The 21,508-nt window shown below is 40.8% G+C and overlaps 1 protein-coding gene and 1 pseudogene across 1 annotated transcript in view; both read right to left on the bottom strand.

Moving 5' to 3' along the window:
- Positions 1–20,876, bottom strand: part of CASK (calcium/calmodulin dependent serine protein kinase) — a 357,555-nt gene extending 336,679 nt beyond the window's left edge. The window contains exon 1 of the mRNA XM_059385265.1: positions 20,585–20,876. Coding sequence (XP_059241248.1) covers positions 20,585–20,643 — 59 coding nt within the window. The 5' untranslated portion in view covers positions 20,644–20,876. The remainder of the gene's footprint in view (positions 1–20,584) is intronic.
- On the bottom strand, positions 17,016–17,111 carry LOC132007947 (U6 spliceosomal RNA; annotated as a pseudogene).
- Positions 20,877–21,508: the final 632 nt, after the last annotated feature.

Here is a 21,508-nt window from a genome sequence, read left to right as displayed (position 1 = left end):
AATAAGAGTTCTAAAAGAAAAAAAAAAATAGAAAGCATTATTTAAAAAAAAAAATCTAATTTTCCACAACTGAAGAAAATGAATCTTCAAATCGGTAGGCCTATGAAGTGTCCCATAAACTGAATACAAGAGCATCCATACTGAAGTCTATAGCATGGTATTTTGAGAACCCTGGGATAAAGCCTAAAAAGCAGGTAGAGGGTAAAATGGAAAAAAAAAAAGTCGCAAAAGATAAACAACTTTACAGAGAACAATGTAGCAATGCCTTCAAAGCTGAGAGCAAATTATTTCCAACCTGGAATTCTATCTTAATAGCTACATAAATTATGTCTACATAAACTCTCAATACCGACACAATACCGACATTTCCATACATGGTGTGTTCACAGTTTCCTATTGCTGTTGTAAAAAATTACTACAAACTTAGTGGTTTGAAGGAACAGATTTTTTTTCTCTTCCAGTTCTGGAGGTTGGTAGTCTAAAATCAAGGGGTCGGCCACATTCTTTCTGGAGGCATCAGGGAGAATCTGATTCCTTGCCCTTTCTGGCTTCTAGAGGCTGCCTGTATTCCTTGGCTCGTGGCCCCTTTCTCCATCTTCAAAGCGCATCACCCCGGATTCATGACCTGAGCTGAAGGCAGACGCTTTACTTACTGAGACACACAGGCCTCCTGGCCCCTGTTAGTTCTGTTCTCTTGTCTCCTCCTATTGACTCTGAGCTGCCTGCCTCCCTCTTATAAAGATACTTATTTCCATGGGGCTCCCCTGGATAATCTCCCCACCTCAAAATCCTTAACTTGATGACATCTGCAAAGTCCTTCTTACCATGTAAGTCAATATATTCATGGGTTTCTGGGAATGCTGACGTAGGACCTTATTTAGCATGTTATATACAGTCTCAAAAATTACTTCCCATTCAATCTTTCTCCAGATGCCACTGGAGGATATGCTCTACCAAAACCAGAAAATAAACTGAAGTCAGCATAAGGTCAAAACAAGATGACCTCAGAATCCAGGCAAAGCCTTGGAAAGAGCTCCGGAATTCAATCAGGTATCTTTTTTTTAGCATCAAGAGTTTTGCAGATAGAAAAATACGAAAACACGGCAGGCTTTTATCGAGTTCAAAGAGCCTAAGCAGAAAGCTGTAAGAGGTGCTTGACAAGTACTGTAGCAGTGAGGATGGAGAGGGTAGACCTTTGGGAGTGGAAAGGAGAAGGTAATGTATATAGATTGAATTCAAGGGCCTGGACAAGAAGACCACTTCCTTCCCTGTTACAGCCACCAACAGAGCAGCTACAAATAGGGCTCAGTGTCTCACAGGATCAACACAAGAATCCACCCCACAGTTTCACCCAGGTGTGAGACAGCAGCCCCCAACACTGCATGACATAATTGTTCCCTTAGTGGATAAATATCTTTTAACTTTGGGACTATTTAGAACTTAACTACGGAAACTTTAGCAGAAAAAGGCTTCAGACTGGAAGGGTAGGAAAGCTTCACAAAGGAAGGTTTAGTTCAGCAGCACCTTGAGGGGAGCGGAGCAGAGAGACACCGTAGTGTTCGGTGAGGGCAGGTGGACAACGGGAGGGCTGGCTAACAGACCCGCTTCTGCCAAGGCAGAAAAAGCACTGTGCATTTAAGGTACTGTGAACAGCTCTCTGTTGGGCTGGCAACAAAGTAGGGGCGGAGGATGGGTGGCAAGAAAATAACAAATTCCATAAGGAGACGGCAACAATATAGCACAGAAGGAAAGTACATGTGAAGTAACCCAACCTAGGGAAGAGACTTGGCTGGGCCCTCACTAGCTATGCAAATCTCTTAAACTCAGTAAAGCCCCCATTAATTCATTTGTACAAAGTGAAAACAACAGTACCTCCTTCGTGGATTTGAGAATTAAATGAAAATACTTTGGGGGCTGCCCAGTGGAACAGGCAGAAAGAAACTAAGAGTAAAACTGCCCAAAAGTAACATTTCTCCAGAGCATAATCCACATAATCTGCCTTCTATTCCATTCTCTCTGTGATTTTCAGCCTCTGCTTTTTCCTTCCTGCCCCTACCCCACCCCTGGGGCCTTTCTTTTGGTCCCAACAGAGAAACTCGGTTCCTCTAGATCATCACTTTCTAACAGAACTTTCTTGTAATGATGGAAATGTTCTAAGTCTGCACCATCCACTCTGTAGCCACTAGCAACATGTAGCTATTGACGACTTGAAATGTGGCTGGTACACCTAAGGAACGAAGTTTTAAAAAAGAACATCTTCATTGAGATGTACCATCAAGTTCACCCTTTTAAAGTATACAATTCAGTGTTTTTTCAGTATATTTACGAACAGGTGTCTTGATCAGTAAGCACTATCTAATTCCAGAATTTATAAGTAATCTCAGAAAGAAAACCCATACCCTTATCACACCCCCCCCCCTGGACATTTCATATAAATGTGGTCTTTTCTGTCTGGCTTCTTTCACTTGGCATGACGTTTCTGAGGTTCAGCCTTGTGGAAGCAGGTACCAGTACCTCATTTCTTTTCTGGCTGAGTAATATTCCACTGCCCACAACTACCCCATTTTGTTTCTCTGTTCATCAGAAAATGGAAATTTCCATTGTTTCCACCTTTTGGCTACTGAGAACAATGCTGCTGTGAACACTGATGTACAAGTTTTTGTGTGAACATACGTTTTCAGTTCTCCTGGTGTATATCCAGGAGTAGAACTGCTGGGTTGTATGGAAACTATAACTTTCTGAGGAACTGCTAAAGTGTTTTACACAGTAGGTTGTGCCACATTACATTCCCACCAGCAATGTATAAAGAGATACAATTTCTCCACATCCTTGCTAACATTTGTTATTATCCCTCTTTTCAATTATGGCCATCCTGGTGTGTGTGAAGTGGTATCTCACTGTGGTTTTGATTTGTACTTCCCTAACAACTAATGATGTTGACAACCTTTTCAATGTGTTGTATTAGCCATTTATAAATCTTTAGGAAAATAGTCAATGGACTTTAAATTTTATTTAATTTTAAGTAACTTTAAATTTGCACATCTGGCTAGTGGCTAAAGTATTAGGCAGATGGTGGGATTTAACAGTTGGTCGCTTAACTTTGTTCAAGGTAAGGAGGGGCTGGCTAGGTGACTGAAGCTCTATCCCAGCTTCATGACTCTCCCAGATGGAACCCAGGAAAGGGAAGCTGGTGCAAAACTTGGGAGGAGGGGACACCTGGCACAGAGCCTGGCACTTAGGAAGCTCTCAAAACTCACTGTTGATGACGGAAGCAACTGGTGTCTATGAGCACTTCTGAAGGGCTAGGAACTGTGCCTTTATACCCACTTTTTCATTCAATCCTTAGAACAATCCCATCAGGTAAATTCTACTGTCTCCATTTTACAAATGAGGAAGCAGTTTTAGACAGATCAGGTAAGACTTAGAAAGTTTTCTCAATCCAGTTAATTATGGCCATGATCTTCTAGATCTCAACCAGGGAAGCTAAGTGTTATTCAGGATTCCACCCTCATGCGCAGCACCTATGTACAATTCTGTATCCACTAATCTACCGCCGAGGGATGGTCTGAGAATGAGATGGTTTTTGAAGCAGCAAAATATTAGCACTAAATGAAAATATGAATTCCTGACTGTGTGCATAATGAGCCAACTTATATCTTTTCCAATGTGTTCAGCTACTTCCTCCTCTTTGAATTGGTTCAATAACTATGCAACACTGACTGTGTTACCATGGACAGCCAGATGCTGTCCTAGGTACAGAGATACAGCAATGACTATGACAGCCATGCATCCTGACCTAATGAAGCTTAAAATATATATTAAAGAAATATATGGTTTTAAAAATACACAAGCTCCGATAAGTTTATGTCACATGGAGGCCCTGCTGCAATGTCTATTTCATAATGAACCTTATCCCAGTGGCATAAGAACCCTTAAATGGCACTCTCTGCCTACTAAGAAATTCTGAGTCTGAACATTATAGCCTTTAAAATGGCTCAAAATCCGTGCATTTGGCAGAACTCATCTATAAGAGATGCTTCTAGGAAAGCAGCACCCAGCTCCCAAGCACGGCCAGCTGCCAAGAAATAAAGGGATTAAAGCTTACCTCCAGTTCCACAGGGCTGTCCGAAACTCCTATGCACATGAGGGGAGGCCAACCAGCAAGAGTCACGAGAGCATTTCTCCTGCCTAGAGAGTGATTTCCCAAGCTTTCATCACCACCCACCTCTGACCCCTGTTTCAGGTAGATAAAACAGAAATGATGAGGTTGTTCAGATGATTCGTGTGGGTGGCTATTGTCCTGACTGGGGCAATAAGGCTGCAGAACATTACTCTCTTTTTAAAAGTTCTCATTTTATTCTTTGGTATAAAAATAACAATTTAATTTTGGAAACAATGCACGTCCATACTGTATTGTACAGAACGGTAAAGCTCAAGTTCTCCTGTAGATGGGCTGCTTTTGGCAATAGACCTAAGTAACCACACTGAGGGCTGGCCTTTGCCTGACCCTCTCTCATTGTACCTCGCCTCTGGGATGAGTCAGCATGGCAAAAAGTATGAATTAAGTTGATTGGGAAAGCCTAAATAAAAGGTCTCACTCAATTGTTTCCAGTTTTAAGCTCACTATCTCCTGTGTCTTACCCGACCAAAGTATTCCACCCGAATATGCCAAAAGAAATCATGGACCAAACAAACTCATCAGTGACACAGCTTGGGATCATTTGGCCAAGTCATGTTTCTTAACTTCAAACCACCATGGACTCACAGTTGCAAAAGCAATACTTTCCTCGCTTTTGCTACTAGAGTGAATGGAGATGGTGAGAAGGCTTTTCGTTTTGTTTCTTTTTTTTTTTTAAGATTTTATTTATTTATTTATTTATTTGAGAGAGAGAATGAGGGAGCATGAGGGGGTAGGGACAGAGGGAGAAGCAGACTCCCTCCTGAGCAAGGAGGCTGATGTGGGACTCGATCCTGGGACTCCAGGGCATGATCTGAGTCAAAGGCAGTCACTTAATGGACTGAGCCACCCAGGCATCCCAAGAAGGCTTTTCAGAAGCTATTATACTGCTTTCAGTGGAGTGCGCAGAGTGAAAGATTCCTAGTGCATTAATAAGAACAAAATTAAAATTCGGTTCCAGTATTTCATATGACACTGGCCACCAATTCCCTTAAAGGCAGAGAGCAAGAACAAAAGAAGATGATATTTCAACTAAGGATAGAAATAGCCATCCTTGGTATGGGAAGGCTAACAGAACCTTGTCTGGTGAACATTCTAGGATTACCCACATTATTCAGTATTTATGTGCTCACGAACATCTTTGTGAAGTACCAATGACCACAGCACTCCAGGCCAAGGATAAAACATTTCCACATGGGATGGCACTACTTCCATGGCTCAGAGTACACCAAATGGCTCCCAAGAATTCCTAAACTCAGCAGCCACAAGGTAGATTTTCACTTGATGAAGTTAAAAGACAGTAAGACCTGGGAAAAATGAAGACTATAAAAGATAATTAAGTCAGGCTACACCAGAGTACAGGAAGAACCAAGAACATATCAGAGCAGAATCAGTGAGGAAATGTCACAGAAATGTTAAACAGGCTACCGCCGTTAGCAAACATAAAAGGAAAGGACACAGTTGTGTATTTTCATTCACAGGTCTCTAGCCACTAAATTACAGTTTGCTATCAGAGAGAAGAAGGGGTTTACAGAAATAAGAGCATCAGGTGTAATGGCAACAAAAAAAATTGGTGTTTTACCTACAGATTTCAGAAATTTGCAGTTTCGTATAACGGGCAAGAAAACTGTACCAAGGCTTCAACTCAAGCAAGGATCAGCAAACTTTTTTGTGTGAAGGACCAGAAAGTAAAAATTTTGGGGTTTGTGGGCCATGTGGTCACTGCCGCAATTACTTACCTCTGCCCTTACATGTAGTGTGAAAACAGCTACAGACAATATTTAAATGAATGGGCATGGCTGTATTCCTAAAAAACTATAAAAACAGAGAGTGGTCCAATTTGGCCCAGGCACCATAGTTTACTAGACCCTGATGCGGAGTTCCAAATCAGTGGTTCCCTAACATTAATGTACCTCAGGACCCCCTGGAGGGCTGTTAAAACAGATTGCTGTGCTCCACCCCACCTTGTTTCTGATCTGTAAGGCAGGCCGAGGACCTGAGAATCCGCATTTCTAACAAGTTTCCACGTAATACTGCTGCAGCTGGTCAGAATAAGGTCCACACTTTGAGAGCCACTGCTCTAGACCTTACTACTAAACAAGAAGTTCAATATTTTAAGTAGCTGCCACAGTTCCCATCTGATTGGTTACAGAAATTTGTTACTTGTAGTAAGTTCCAAACTTCAAAGCTCAAACAAAATTAAATAATACAAAGAGAACAAAGGAGAAACATACTAGTCAGGGTTTTTTTTTTTTTTCCTTCAGTGTAAACATTGTCCCACCAGTAAAATACACATAATTCATCCTCAAGTCTCTTACCCAACACTTTCACATAGCATGTTCTAAGTCCTATAAAGAGTTGAAAAGTGTTAAGTTCTAGAAATAAAACCAAATACAACAAGTATTAAAGACAAAGGTAAGCCATTCTTGCAAAATCAAAGAAAATTCAACGCAACCCATTGCTAAGAAGTGCTTCATCTCAATAAAATCAAAATATGGGGGTGCCTGGGTGGCTCAGTTGGTTAAGCCTCTGCCTTCGGCTCAGGTCATGATCTTAGGGTCCTGGGATTGAGCCCCACATCAGGCTCTCTGCTCAGCGGGGAGTCTGCTCCCCCACCCCACCTGCCTCTCAGCCTACTTGTGGTCTCTCTCTCTCTCTCTCTCTGTCAAATAAATAAATTAAATCTTAAAAAAAATCAAAATATGTAAGACAGCTTAAGAATTTTAAAGAATTGTGTCATTTTATCCTAAGAATCTAAGGAGATAGATAATACAGCATTTACTATCTTTCTTTTACAAGACGAGGAAACTGAGGAAAACAAACGAAGTGGTGATCTGTCACCATTATTTTAAAAAAATCATTAAAATACTATTTTTCTTGGTAAGTTCTAAGCCACATTGATCAAATCCAACTTTCATATGTCTTTGCAGGACTATGTCTATGAATATGTCTTCATGAGGAAAAACCTCATTCTAGTAACATCTTCAAGTCTATATTCACATTCATGGGTCTAGTTCTGAAGCCACTCCCACCAAGTCTAACCAAGAAGCCTGAACTTTAATCAGATGGCAATTTTAAGCATCGACCTTTAGTGTGAGTGGGTCATAGATTATGGAAGTATGGTGAACCTTTCCAGCAGTACAACAGAAATACTTGGCAATGGGAGAAATACTATTAATGGAGATAATCCAAAAAGTAGAGTAGCAAGCCTAGAATCTCCCTCTCTAGATACCCAGGCTCTTTCTGCAGTGATAATAATGAAAATGTATTCATTTGAATAGATATTTACACAAATCAGTTTCACATCCATTATAAGAGGTAAATGTTTTTTAAAAAGAAGGGAAGAAAGAAGAATAACCCACAGTGCATATGGTCAGTAGAGGTTTTTTCCATTCCTATTAGCACTCTTTTAAAAGTTTTATGTAAGTTGATTATAATGTGAGATAATTACATTCTCACTCTAACCTGTGATCCGAATACTCCAGTAACAATTTTTTTAAATTTATATGAAACATAATTAAAGAAAGTTCTCAGTGAAAACACCTTCTTGTTTGTTTCACAAGTATCTAATTATTTTTCAAGTGACTAAATTAAAGAAAAAAATATTTATTAAAAAGGTCATTTCAAATTCAATGCCATATATTACTGCCAGGACAGATATCCAGTTAAGATGTTATTAAACCTAAGACGATCAGTAAATATTCTATATAAATAAAAGTAGACCATTCTGCTTTTGAGATAATGGCTCAGATGGAAGTCAGCAAAAACTTCAAACCTAAAAAAGTGCAATATAAATAGTACTGTTCATGAATTATAAGAGGAAAGGGTGCCTTCTACCGTCCTCTGAAGCCAACCTAGAGAAGTATTTTCATCAAAGTAAGTGATCTAAACAGATTCCAACATGATCATTCTTCCGCCTGACAATGTAATGTGACCTTGTGGATGAAATGCCACTCTGTAAATTTAGGGAATTTAGAGTCAGTGGCCAACTGTGTCAGAGACTGCCAACTTTAGGATCGTCCTACCTCATTTTGCTCACTGTTAAAATGTGGACACTGCTGCCATAATAAAATGCGGGGAAGTTACATAAAAGAACACTATAATATTCACAAATCCTTCATATGGCTATTTCCTAAATACATATTCTGAGATTTTCCTTGTCTCCTTTCTAAAATTTCACAATTTGAACAATTAATTCAACTGTCAAATGCCCAAACGCAAAGACAAAAGCTGTGATACAAAATTCCCTCTCTTAACAGTCTTTGGAGCTTTTCACAACACTGCAAAATTACAATCTGTAACAGTCTTGCAAACAAATTACAAAAGCTCTAAGCACAAAGAATACTATCTTTCTGATGTACCTAAGAGGCAATGACAGGTTTTTTTAAAAAAGATTTTTATTTATTTATTTGACAAAGAGAGAGATCACAAGTAGGCAGAGAGGCAGGCAGAGAAAGAGGAGGAAGCAGGCTCCCCGCTGAGCAGAGAGCCCGTTGCAGGGCTCCATCCCAGAATCCTGAGATCACGACCTGAGTTGAAGGTAGAGGCTTTAACCCACTGAGCCACCCAGGTGCCCCGCAATGACAGTTTTTTAAAGCCACAAAGCACTCTACGTATTGTAGGTCTATTACCACAATATATATTGAGTAAAATGAATTTCAAACACAAAATAGAACCTGAAAAGGTTTTGTTTACAACACACATGCATGCACGCATACTCACACCCTAATTAAACAGTGACTCTATCAGGGGCTCTTTGAGAAGTCATAAAATATACATAGATGGCACATCACAACTCTCAAATTAGGGATGGAGATTTAGCTAGTGATTTTCCCCCTAACTTTATTAAAGCTAGTATTTTAAATAACCTTTGATATCTGAAAATTTTTAGTACATTCTCATTTCTATTTTCATCCACTCTACAGGCAATAGGCAAGCATGAAAGAAAGAATTTCTTTTAGGAACTCTACATTTATATTGCTTCTGGTGAAACAATCTTAAAAGAATTTTGATGGGTTTTTTTTCCCCTTCCGAGGATTGAAAAAAAAATCCAAAAGCAGTAAAAAAAAAAAATTGTAATAAAAACAAATTTAAAACCCACAAAAAACTAAATGTATAGCATTTCCCCATGTAACAGTGAAAACAGTTCAGTGAACCAGCTTCCATGTATACATTTTTTCAGAAACAACCTGCTCATTATGGGGCTATTCAGACCACTGACAGAATATCCCAATCTTGATTGTAAATAAGAAAAGGAACTGGATAGTAAGCTCCAGTTTCATTTTTAATCTACAACAGTATCAGCAAATTACAGCCTGAAAGCTAAATCTAACCACCTATTTTTATAAATAAAGTTTTATTGGAACACAGCCACACTCATTTGTTTTCATATGGTTGTCTTCACGCTACAATGGTAGAGCTGAGTAGCTGTGACATCTGCTGTAGGGCTCACAAAGCCCAAAATATTTACTATCTAGTAGTTTACAGACAGTTTGCCAACCCTTGGTCTACAACATCTAAAATTGATGGAAATCAGTATAAATAGGTCTGTGAGATAAAAGGTTAACCAATAACCCATAAAATTTACTTTTATTTATGTTACAGTGTATTGAACAGACTCTACCAGCAAGCTCTGATAGTGCTCACCTGATTAAAAAGCATTCTAACCCTCATACACTGCTGGTGGGAATGTAAAATGGTGCAACAGCTTTGGGAAATAGTCTGGCAGTGCCTCAAAATGTTAAGCACAGAGTTAGCATTTGACCCAGCAATTCTACTCCTACATATATACCCAAGAGAAATAAAAATATATGCCCACACAAAAACTTGTAGGTCAATGTCCACAGCAGGATTATTTATGATAGCCAATGGATAAAAAGCACCCAAATGGCCCATCAGTTGATAATGGATCAACAAAATTGGTATATCCACACGATGGAGTATTACTGGGTCTTAAAGATGAAATGCTGATACATCGACAACATGGATGAACTTTGAAAACATTATGCCCAAAGAAGTAGTCACAAAAAGACCACATGTGGTATGATTTCATTTACATGCAATGTCCAGAACAGGCACATCTGTAGAGCTAGAAAGTAGACCAGTTGTTACTTAGGGATAGGGAAAGATGGGGTTGGAGCTAACGTATACTGGGTTTCTTTTGCGGGTGATAAAAATGTTTGGAAATTTCTCATGGTGATGGTTTCACAACTCCGTGAATATACTAAATCCCACTAAAATGTACGCTTTACATTGGCGAATTGTATGGTATGTGAATTACATCTCAATAAAGCTGGTACCAAAAAAAATGTGTTCTATGAACCTGCTGAAACATCTAAAATCAGAATGTTAGAGTCTTATATTTAGGACTAGCCTTTAAAAGACAACCAGTCTCTGGTATACTAAATGACAAGCAGTAAAACAGTACTGAAGAGCAAGTGCTTAGATGGGTCATAAATACCCAGGTATGAATCCCCATGTTGCCGCTTATTACTATTGACACTTTGCCCAGGGCAAGTTACTGATCACCCTCCTGCTTAGTTTCCTCATCGGTTAAAGGGGAAGGGATGATTGCCTCAAAGGGAAGGCTGGTAGCCAAGGTTAAATTAGAAAAATATAAACAATTTAACACTGTGTCCAGCATATAATACTAATATAATACTCAAGCCATAGAATTCAAGAACCAAAAAAAGAGAAAAAAATTCCTACTGTTATCCCTAAAACATTTAATTTTATGCTTATTGTTCAAATTTCTTATGTAGGTTGTCTGTGTCACTAAACTAAAATAGGAGCTGTGAACCCAAAATTGCTCAAAAAAATAAAGTTCATTATTTTAAAAAATAATATAAACATTTTTAAAATTTCATAAGAGTTCTTTAATTTTCCTGACCTGTATTCCTCTACTCTGATTTCTTAATGAGGAAACAGGCATAAAAAGATGACATGAGTTACCCAAGAAGAAGACTAACAAATCATTCAAGCCTGACTTCCTCTGTAAAAATTTCCCCAACTTCCTTTTATGGCTAGGTGGTCACAGTCTCTGGATTGCTCATTTAACACTCACTCTTTCAACAACTGGATACTTACTGTGTGTCAGTTGTGCGGAGGATACTAGCTGAACATGTCAGATACAACCCTGGCTTTAACAGGACTTAATGTCTAGTTAGTTGAGATATGAGCCACTTTTCAACTTCTCCCATTGACAGAGAGCTCCTTGAGGCCAGAGAACTCAAGCATTTGGTGAGTAACAGGGCACCTGGCTGATTCAGTCAGTGGAGCACACAACACTTGATCTCAGGGTCATGAGTTTGAGCCCAATGTTGGTAGTAGAGTTCATTTAAAAAGAAATTAAAAACATAAAAAAATCGATAATGGCAATTAAAATAACAACTATCTTTAGTCATTTTACACAGATCACATTATTCAATCCTCACAACAATCCTGCAAGGCGTATAGTATCACCCTCATTTTGCAGGTAAAGAAACTGAGACTCAGAGAGGTTAACTAACTTGTCTAGGGCCACACAGCTAGAATTGCACTCATAAATGAACAAATGAAGGAACTGTTAACACCACTAACAATTTTACCCATGTGATAGGAAAGAATGTTCATTTCACCATATTATTTATGTAATAGAGCCTGTGTTTAGCATTGAGAAAGTGCACATTTGGAAATTGTTGAAACTTATCTACATAGCTGCCAAAAGTAATTTGAGTATCTCAGAGACATTCTAGAAATAAAAAATACTTATGCTGCACTTTACAATCACTAATCCATGCAAATAGCTTGTGAAGTGGCCATCATTCTTTCTATAAATAAGAAGAAAATGGCCACACTGTGCCCAAAGGCTACCATATCTGATCTTAGGAGGCTGCCTCATAAGATATAAAACAATGTCAATCCATATGTTTGGGGGTAAAGTACATACCAAGGGTAAGCAGAAAGGCTGAAAATCTATGATGTTTCCTAAAAACACAAATTAAATTCCATAAAATAGCAGCAGTATAATGATAATCTGCATGTCCTGGCAGGGCTAGAGACCTCATAATTGCATTAATAACATCAAGAGTATTTTAATAAAACATTAGAATCTGCATATAGCTAGGCAGTTATACTTCCACTTTAGATTTAAATACACCAAGATATTCTAAACTCAGGGTTACAATTAAAAAGCCTGAAATACAGACTCGACATAGTAGAGTTTGGATATTATTAAACTACACTGAGACAGACAGAAAGAGAACACAGTCATCATTCCAAAATAAGCGATTCAATTATTCAAAACAATGGTAACAAAGCAAAAAAAAAAAAAATGTGTATTAAAAGAAATAAGAAGGGCGCCTGGGTGGCTCAGTCAATTAAGCATCTGCCTTTGGCTCAGGTCATGATCTCAGGGTCCTGGACTGAGCCCTGTGTTGGGCTCCCTGCTCGGTGGGAAGCCTGCTTCTCCCTCTCCCACTCCCCCTGCTTGTGTTCCCTCTCTTGCTGTGTCTCTCTGTCAAATAAATAACATCTTTTAAAAAAATAATAAAGAAATAAGATTGGAAAAAATAACGTGCAACAGTTCAGTGATAGAACACAGGTGTTAAAATGAAATAATGTACACTTACCAAAAAATTGGCTTAAGTGCAATAAAGTAATCGTTTCTTATTGTGAATGGGTATGGCACAACTACAAAAAGCCAATGAACAAATTTAGTTGCACAGTGGGAGGTAGAGAGACATTAACTACACTCATCCAATGGGGACCCAAAACCTTGAGACAAGGAAGGGTGCAGTTCCCTGTGGGGAAGGGATTTTAAAAAATAAGAATGGTTTGACTAATATCAAGAACATAGAGTAAATGTAAAGTATATAAAATTTACCATGTCATTTCATTGAAGGCTTCCATTTAATTGAAAGTTATGAACCAAGCTGAGGAATGAAAAATACCTAATCTTAGGAAAACCAAATGGTTTTACCTAAAAGCCAGCCATCAGAATCTACAAAACACAATCATAACAAAAAAGAAATCAGCTTCTTTTTTTTTTTACCCTAAATATGCTGCTGTTGAGGTGGAGTCACAGAGAAATAGTGTATTACCAACATGCACAGAACCTTGCTTTTCAGTCACAACATGAATTGATATTTAACATTATATTTATTTTGAAAGATGCTTTAAATTGCCTCTATACTATAAACAAGCCTTTTTTTTGATAGTCCATCACAGTGTGCTGGCATTTTACATTATTGATCCTCCCTACTTTAAAACTTCTGTGAAATCCAGCCATTCTGACTCTTCTAGCTCTGTGAGTTACACAGCAAACCACATCTCTCCAGCTCAGTCACCTGTCAAGAACTCATTCACTCAGTTTTACTTTCCAAACCTTCACTGTCATTCCAGAACTCTCACCCAAACTCCAGTTCAGCATTTCCAATGATGTCTGTCTACTTACAAATGGCTTGCACTCAACTCAAAGCTGCAATAATCAATCTATACCATGGAATATTGGGCAGCAGTTTAAGAAGAGACAAAGTTCGACAGAGATGTAGATGGATATGGAAAGGTCATCAGAGACAGTGTTTGTCAATGGAAAATTAATATTTCAGCATAGTGTACAAATATGATCCCATTCTGTTTTTTAAACAAAGACCTTCCAGAAAGATGTACAGAGCTGGACAATGGTAACCTCTTGGAGAATGGGAGAATGGTAACCTCTATGGACGGTGGGAGAATGGAGAGAGGGGCACATATACCTCTGGATATTCTAGAATTTAAAATTAATTTTATAATTTATTTTACAAAGACGAGTCAATTTACGAAGAGAAAGTAATAGAAAATTATTGACTCTCAACATTGCAAATGCGTATTAACTTCCTTTAAATCAAACAAGCTCCAGAAATGAAATCTTCCTGGTGTGGATGAAGGGAGACTCTCCCTTTACTGACTCTGGCTCCATAATGGCCAGAAGGGTAATTACATTGGACTCAGTTCAAAGAGGAATACCCAGACAGGGGGTGGCCCCAGCAGAGAAAGAAGAGAGCGGGTCCTGTCACACCTTGAACCCTGGAGCATGAATTCAGAGCTGTATCTGGTGGTTTTAGAATCTGCACTGTCAGTTGCCAACTAAAAACTAAAACCCCAAATGCGAGAGCTGCACCGGCCATCAGCTTGTTGGTGGGGGTCAGGGACCTGTTCAGTAACTCACTCACTCGCCTACTTAGGTGTGCCATGCTGGCCCCCAGCTGACAAGCTCATTGCTCCGCAGCTGCAGTTCCACACGTGGTTTTCAGAGTCAGGGAGAGCAACTGCAGGATTTGTAGCACAGGATATAGGAGCAACGACCCAGTGGAAACCACTCCACCCTACTCGCAACAAACACCCATCTCCCACACCTCATCACGTCTGGTTTGGCAAGTTAGGAGTCATTAATCAACGATGCTGTTTGTTGGGGCAGGGGAACGGAAAAGAAAAACCTGGACAGTAAAAGGTGTAGAGAAAGTTCCAAAACAAATTGTATTTTGGATGAATGGACAAGAGTCTATATTTCCACTGCTAAAGAATGCAGAGGCTTATCAGTTTAGTAACAAACGCGGCTATCTCATTAACAAGAAAGACAAAAAGAAAAATGGGTGAAACAATGAAGGTAGTATGGAACCTCCAATGAAGGAGTGAAAAATAGAACTAGAGCGTCAAACAATTAAAAATTGTTGTAAATAAACTCTGAAAATGAAGGCATGGGCCTCGCTTTAAAGAAACCCGATGTAGCATATTTAACTACCGCAATTGGCAGGAAATGAATGAATGGACTTCGGAACCAGTTGCAATTTCATGTGATCTTGGGCAAGTTACCCCTCACTGAAGCGCAGTGTTTTCTGTAAAACAGGTATAATCAGAGGAGATAATATATGTAAAGTGCCTAACATTAGAAGGCAGAAATGTCAACTCCCCTTACGAAGTAAGCATTAAATGATGAAAGATTTTTTGTTTTTACCTTTAAACAATCTTATGTCAAAGTTCTTTTAAACAGTGCTTCTGGCAAATTTAAAATGTGAAAATGTTTTTAAAAATGCAGTAATTCAAGAACAGTCTCAAAAAGGAAGGCATACTTGCTTCTTTAATGTGTTGAGTAGAACTACAACTGGGAACGGTAAAAGACTTTTCGATTTAAAGGCAATAACCAGGAACACCATTTAAGGTGCACGAGAGGTAGTTTGCCAGGTGAAATGTTGCAGATTAAACGGAGCAAACAGGGGGGTTGTGAAGTGCACATGTCAAGGACACAGAAGCAGGTCACAGTTTTAGAATGCAAGGGAGTCACAGGAAGTCTTTATAAAGAAGACAGGCAAACGACACTTCAGAAACTCCAAGTCCTAAGGCATTCTGTAAGAAGCAGGCATGAAGAGACTCCGAGAAAGTGCGCACATGCAGGAAAGCTCAATTCCCTCCAAAATGGTCCCAGAAGCCAACTCCGTCATCAGGAATCAACACTGCTTACCTACTCCCAAAAAGGCTGGCCACGTGCAGGCATCTACACCATGTGAAACAGGTTTCTCTTCCATGGAACTGCAGCTAATCCCCCTTGGCTTGACTCTTTCTGGGCCACCAATGGGCAAGCTGGTGACTGTGTTTCTCCTGCCTTGCTACACAACTGTCACTCTGATCAAACACTTCTCTCATAAAACATCTATTCATTTCTAGTAAATTCCTGGTTCCTTCGGGCTCACACTTTTCCAGACACTAAAAACTAATTTGCCTACAATGTCTACATAAAATAAAATTTCCAAGAAAGATATTCCAACATATTATAATGTTGCCCTCTGTGGTACTGGAAATCCAAATCAGTGGGCCAATCAATATATGTGCAAGCCATGGTAATTAGTAAAAAGAGTAAAGCTGAATTTTTGTCATGTTAAATTACATATTTTACCAATGATTAATCCCGTGTTTATATAAAGCCTGCATTTAATTCAATTCTCTGGTAAATGGTTTTACTAGAATTGCAAGTGTGGACGTGAAGTATATAAGCAAAATAACCACACTCTTTTAATAAAGTATATGTATAAACACAATCCATACTGAACTGATAAATCTCTTAATATTAAATTAAGTTGTTGTAGTGGACAGCCACAGTTATTGAAGCAATCCTCGTTCTGTGTTGTTCCAAACATCAGTCACCATGTTAGCATTAGATGAGCATCATAAATCAATGCGAATCTTAAAAGACCCAAGAAATCAAAGCCAAACACAGGCTGAAACAAAATTCTGACGCAAAGGGCTCAGAGACATAGCACAGAGGAGATAAAATCCACATTTTGGTCTCCTGGCTTCAATACCACCCAAAAAGCATTTGTTCTACTTTTCAAATCCTGTAAGCCTCTGAAAACCCAGTCCCAAAATATTACATACATTACCTAAGTTTTAAACCAATGACTCAATCGTAGCTACACATTAGAATTACTTAGAGAGCTTTCAAAAAATGCCAGTGTCCAGGACCCACTCCCAGAGATTCTGATTTTATTGCGCTGACACAGGGCCCTGACATTGATCTTTTTTAAAAGCTCCCCTGGTGATTCTGATATGCAGCCAGGTGGAGATCCATTGCTTCAGACTAATACAGCCTTTTGGGATAGTAATTGCTCTGAGGTTGATAAACATGCTTTTTGCCTTTTAATGAGATTTTATTAAAACTACTCAATTCATCCCATAGCTAATGAGCAATGGTTATGTCGCAGACCCTGAGTTAAGTTAACGGAGAAAGGTATATATGTTCCCTGTCCTCAAGAAGCTCCCTGTTCACTAGGCAGGACTCATGAATAAGAAACCGTAATTAAATATGGTAAGTACTCTCAAAGTACAAGCAAATTCAGCATGCCTCACAAACTTGCATGTCATCCTTGAGCAGGGGTCATGCTGCATCATTCCAAGTTTAGTATACATCCTACCAAAGCAGGAAAGTCAGAAGTTACAGGTTACTAAGAATCCTAAATACCAGGGCAAATATTCAGCTCATGCAAGATGAAAATGGTGTGCTTTTTGCTATTCTCATTCACAGAAACTCCTGTACCATGAAGGTAGGCATTTCTATGTTTTAATTTGGATGAATCATCTTAAAATTGCCTTCATGTAATATTACTGACTGTACACTTACCTCTAAAGCTATACACTTGCAAAAGATACAGTAAATGATCATGGCATAAAAATGAGCCAATTTCCTGCATTTGCATAAAATCTTTCTTTCCCACTAATTGCTACATTTGCAAGGATGAGAAGTTTTGGGACTAGGATAAGGTCCCATCATTGGAGATTTGTTTCAGTCACTTGAAAGACGTTACACAGGAAAATGTTATGGAAACAATGGGCATTCAAAAGATCTTTTGTAAGACTTTCAAAAATAAGAAACGCGGGGAAGGAGTTTAATTTTTTTAAAACAGGAAATGGCATCCTTTCAATATTCCTAACGAATCAGGCACATGATTCCCTTGCAGACAGTGGGTGAGTGAATGAGCTGATAAGCAGTGAGGTAGAGGAGTGAGTGGGTGGTCAATTGATCTTGAAAATTGAAATCTGTCTTAAAGTACCTCAGTGGAAATTTAAACCTATTAACACCTAAGGGTCAAAAACAATTTGTGATGCTAATGTGGTATACAAGAAAATCACAATTCTAGAGAACTTGGATAGAAATCAACAAAAGGGTGTCCAGTACAAGTGAACATCTTCAAGGCCTTTCTGTTTAAAGCTAGAGTTGAACAAATGCTAAGTTAAAATGTATGCTGTCAAGGTCCCTGCAAGAAAATCTCAAGTGAATTTCAATTTCCAGATCAATATATGCTGAGACAATTTACGGGAGAAACCTTCAACCTTTACACAGGGTGAGGAACACTATCATTACATTCTTTACCACGAAGGCTACCCTGAATTCATTATTTCACGAAATGACACATTATAAATGGCACTGACCAAGTCAGATTTTGTAGGGTATGAAAGAGATTTCACGTTCACAATAGTTAAGGGAGCCATAGGGTACCTATCACCTCTGAATCAGCCTGCTCTCCCTCCTTAATGCAGCTCTGAAGCAACAGAAAAGATGAATTTAGTTCTACCAGAGGTGTTTCCTGAAAACATTCTATCAATTACAAGCCAGCAGAATACTGATTGTGCTAATGTGATGCCGACCACTTTGTTCTGATATCCAAAGAGATCATGTCATCACTCTTTAAGACCTTAAGGAATCGGAACTGGTTACTAACATTGATCCAAAGATGGCTATATTCCGTCATCATGATATAATTAACATTTTAATTTCACATTTTCGAATTATGACTTTGCTGGCTCATTTAAAGCAAATATAACTAAGGCACAACAAATATCATTCACCCACACACACGATCATTTGGGAGCTTTTGGGAAACCCTAATTTACCTTTACCGGGTGCTAAGAATGAAGAAACCAAAGAGATTTTTTTTAAAAACATGTTTGTCTCTACAGAACAGTGCTTGCTATCCACATATGGCTGTGGAGCACTTGAAATGTGGCTAGTCCAACTGAGAAACTGAATTTTCAATTTTATTTAATTTTATTTCATCAAAATTTAAATTTAGAAAGAGATATCAATTAGGTTATTAGAAAACTTTTAGATATGTTTGGGGAAACTTGGGTATGTGAAGCTACTTTTGCAAATGCAAATGTTATGAAACCTAAATACAGATCAAGTATTTCTGCTGAAAATTTAGCTTAGTGTCAGAATTAAGATGTGCTGTAAGTGTAGAATACACACCGGATTTCAAAGACTGAGTACAAAAGAAAGGATGTAAAATATCTCATGAATAATTTCTGCCCTGATTATGTGTTGAAATAATAATAGTTTGGATCTAGTGGGTTAAATAAAATATTTTATTAAAATTGATTGCACCTATTTGCTTCTGATTTTTTTAATGTGGCCATTACAAAATTTGCATATGTAAGATTTTTGTATAGAAAATTACATATACGTCTTGCATTCTGTATCTTTGGAAAGCACTACTCTAGAGCACTTCCAAAAGCACTTTACAGGGCACACTGGATATCCTTCCTCTAGTAGACAAGCTGGTCATGTAACAATAGGGGCAAGGAGTAACATGTCCTTGTATCAGTTGGGTCTGAGGAAAGTGTGTAGCAAGGTCTACCCATAATTTCACCATGAGAGGCAGGCAACACGGTAATACCTCAACACAGAAGAAAAAAAAATGAGTTATCAGCACTTAAACAAATTGAAATCCAGTACAGCAGACAACTTAAAAGGGATACAGCCAACTGCTCTAAGGTCTTGGTTTCATTTCCCAACTGCAGACCTTAAAATAGACAATAAAGCAGGGCTTCCAAAAAGAGGTAAAATATTTCAATGGCAGCTACCTAGCGATCCTTAATAAAGCAGCAAAAATTGCTCTTAAATCTTATCTCCTGAACTTCTAAAGGCACAGAATACACGCTGAACTAGGAAATCAACTTCAGATCGCCAGCCTTTTCCTTCACAAGCAAATTAGCAGGATTGTGCACTTGGAATACTGTTTGACAAGAATGAAAAGGAAACTATTCAAAACAGATTTAAGGAATGGACAATTAGATGAGGAACTGCAGATTTAATTCTCAATCAGCACTGTGATTAATCTGATTCCCTGCTTTTCCCTAGTGTAATTACACAACACAGATGAAAGGATGAGCATTTGGACTGTCAGTTCTATATTCTAGACCAGCCCGGTGACTCAAAGCAGACGGCTCCACCACCATCCCAACAACAGTCGAGGGAAGCCTTGAACACTGATTTAACAGTCATTGCATAACGAGGCATTAAAAATTCGGATACCCCCAACTCTTTCCACGCTGGTCTACACCAGGTGAGCAATTTGCTGAAACTGAACGCACCCCGTCTGAAAATGACCCCCTCCAATCCGGGCACGGGGTGAACACAAAGGCATCTCTCTAATATCCTGCACAATAGACACACACCCCACAATTAAAAACCCTGGACGTTCTCTCGCTATCGCTCCATGCAAGCAAAGGAAATGCAAGCTGCTCTTTTCGTTAATGGTCTGTGGTACACGCAAGGTAACAATAACCCCAACTGTTCCCAGGAAGCAACTATAAAATCGGGTCTGCCACGTCCCTGTGCAACCGTCAGATAAAATGCAGACAGCGGATTTCGGCCGGCCCCACGCCTCGTGGGGTGGCGGACCTCGGCTCGGTGGCTTCCACGGATCGCTGAGAACCCCCCGGACCCCCGCCCAGCAGGAGGTCCAGGTACACGTCTATAAATACGCCCGGGTGAGGACGAGGGAGGCAGAGGGGAAGGGAGGGCAGGGGGCAGGCCCGGAGCGGGTGCCGGTGCGGGAGGACCCGGGCATCACTGAAATGCATTTTTCCACACTCCCGCTCCCTCGCGTGGGAACTCACTTGCCGATCACCTCGCAGAGCTCGTACACATCCTCGAACAGCACGTCGTCGTCGGCCATGGTCCGGAGGGGACAGCGGCCGCAGCGTGGAGGGCTCCGAAAACGGGGGTGGGGGCGCCAAAGAGCTCAGTGACCGGCCCCTGGCTCGCCTCTTCCCCTCAGGACCCGCGAGTCCTCGGTGCTGAGGACGCTCGAGTGGGGCTGCGAGGCCCGGAGACTGCGGCGCCTTCCTCTGCGGGAGACCGCCCCGGCGCGGGCGGCGGGGCCGGGGCGCAGGAGCGAGGGCGGCCCGGGCCCGGCGCCGCCCGCCCGCCCGCTGCTCCTCGCGCTGCTCGGGCCGCGCTGCCCGGCGTGCGGATCCTCGGGGACCGCGCGGCGCCGCGCTCTCCGCTCGTCAGCCCGCGCGGGCCGCGAGGCCGCGACCGCTCCCTCTGACGAGGCTGGCTCCGGCGCGGCGCGGCGCGGGGCAGCTCAGGCTACCAGGGGGGCCGCGGCAGGACCATGGAGGGAGGATCGCCGCGGAGGGAGGTGGCGGCGGCAGATCGGCGCTGGGGACCAGGAGGCGGCGGCAGAGACGCTCCCTCCTCCTTCTCCTCCTCCCGCCGCCGCCGCCGCCGCCGCCCGCCTGAGAGTGGGAGGGGGCTTCGCGGGACTGGCTGTCTGTGCGGGCGGGAGTCGCGGCCGCCGCCTTCAACTCCTCCTCCTCCGCCCCAGCCGCGGACCAGCTCCCGAGCCCCGCGCACCCGCCTCGCGCACACACACCCTCCTCCCCCTACGGCCGCGCGGCTTCCAGAACCACAGGCCCCGCCCACTCCAGCCCGTCGGGAGGCGGTGGCCAAGGGACGGGGAACCGGGCTGAGCGGCGCATGCGCGCGCCGCGGGCCACGTCACGGCGAACGGGCGGGCGTCGGGGATCTAGAAAGGG

Source organism: Mustela nigripes, chromosome X (genome assembly GCF_022355385.1).
Source record: "Mustela nigripes isolate SB6536 chromosome X, MUSNIG.SB6536, whole genome shotgun sequence".
In the NCBI taxonomy this organism is placed as follows: Eukaryota; Metazoa; Chordata; class Mammalia; order Carnivora; family Mustelidae; genus Mustela; species Mustela nigripes.
Note: the sequence above shows the minus strand (reverse complement) of the source record. Positions and strands in the feature narration are given on the sequence as shown.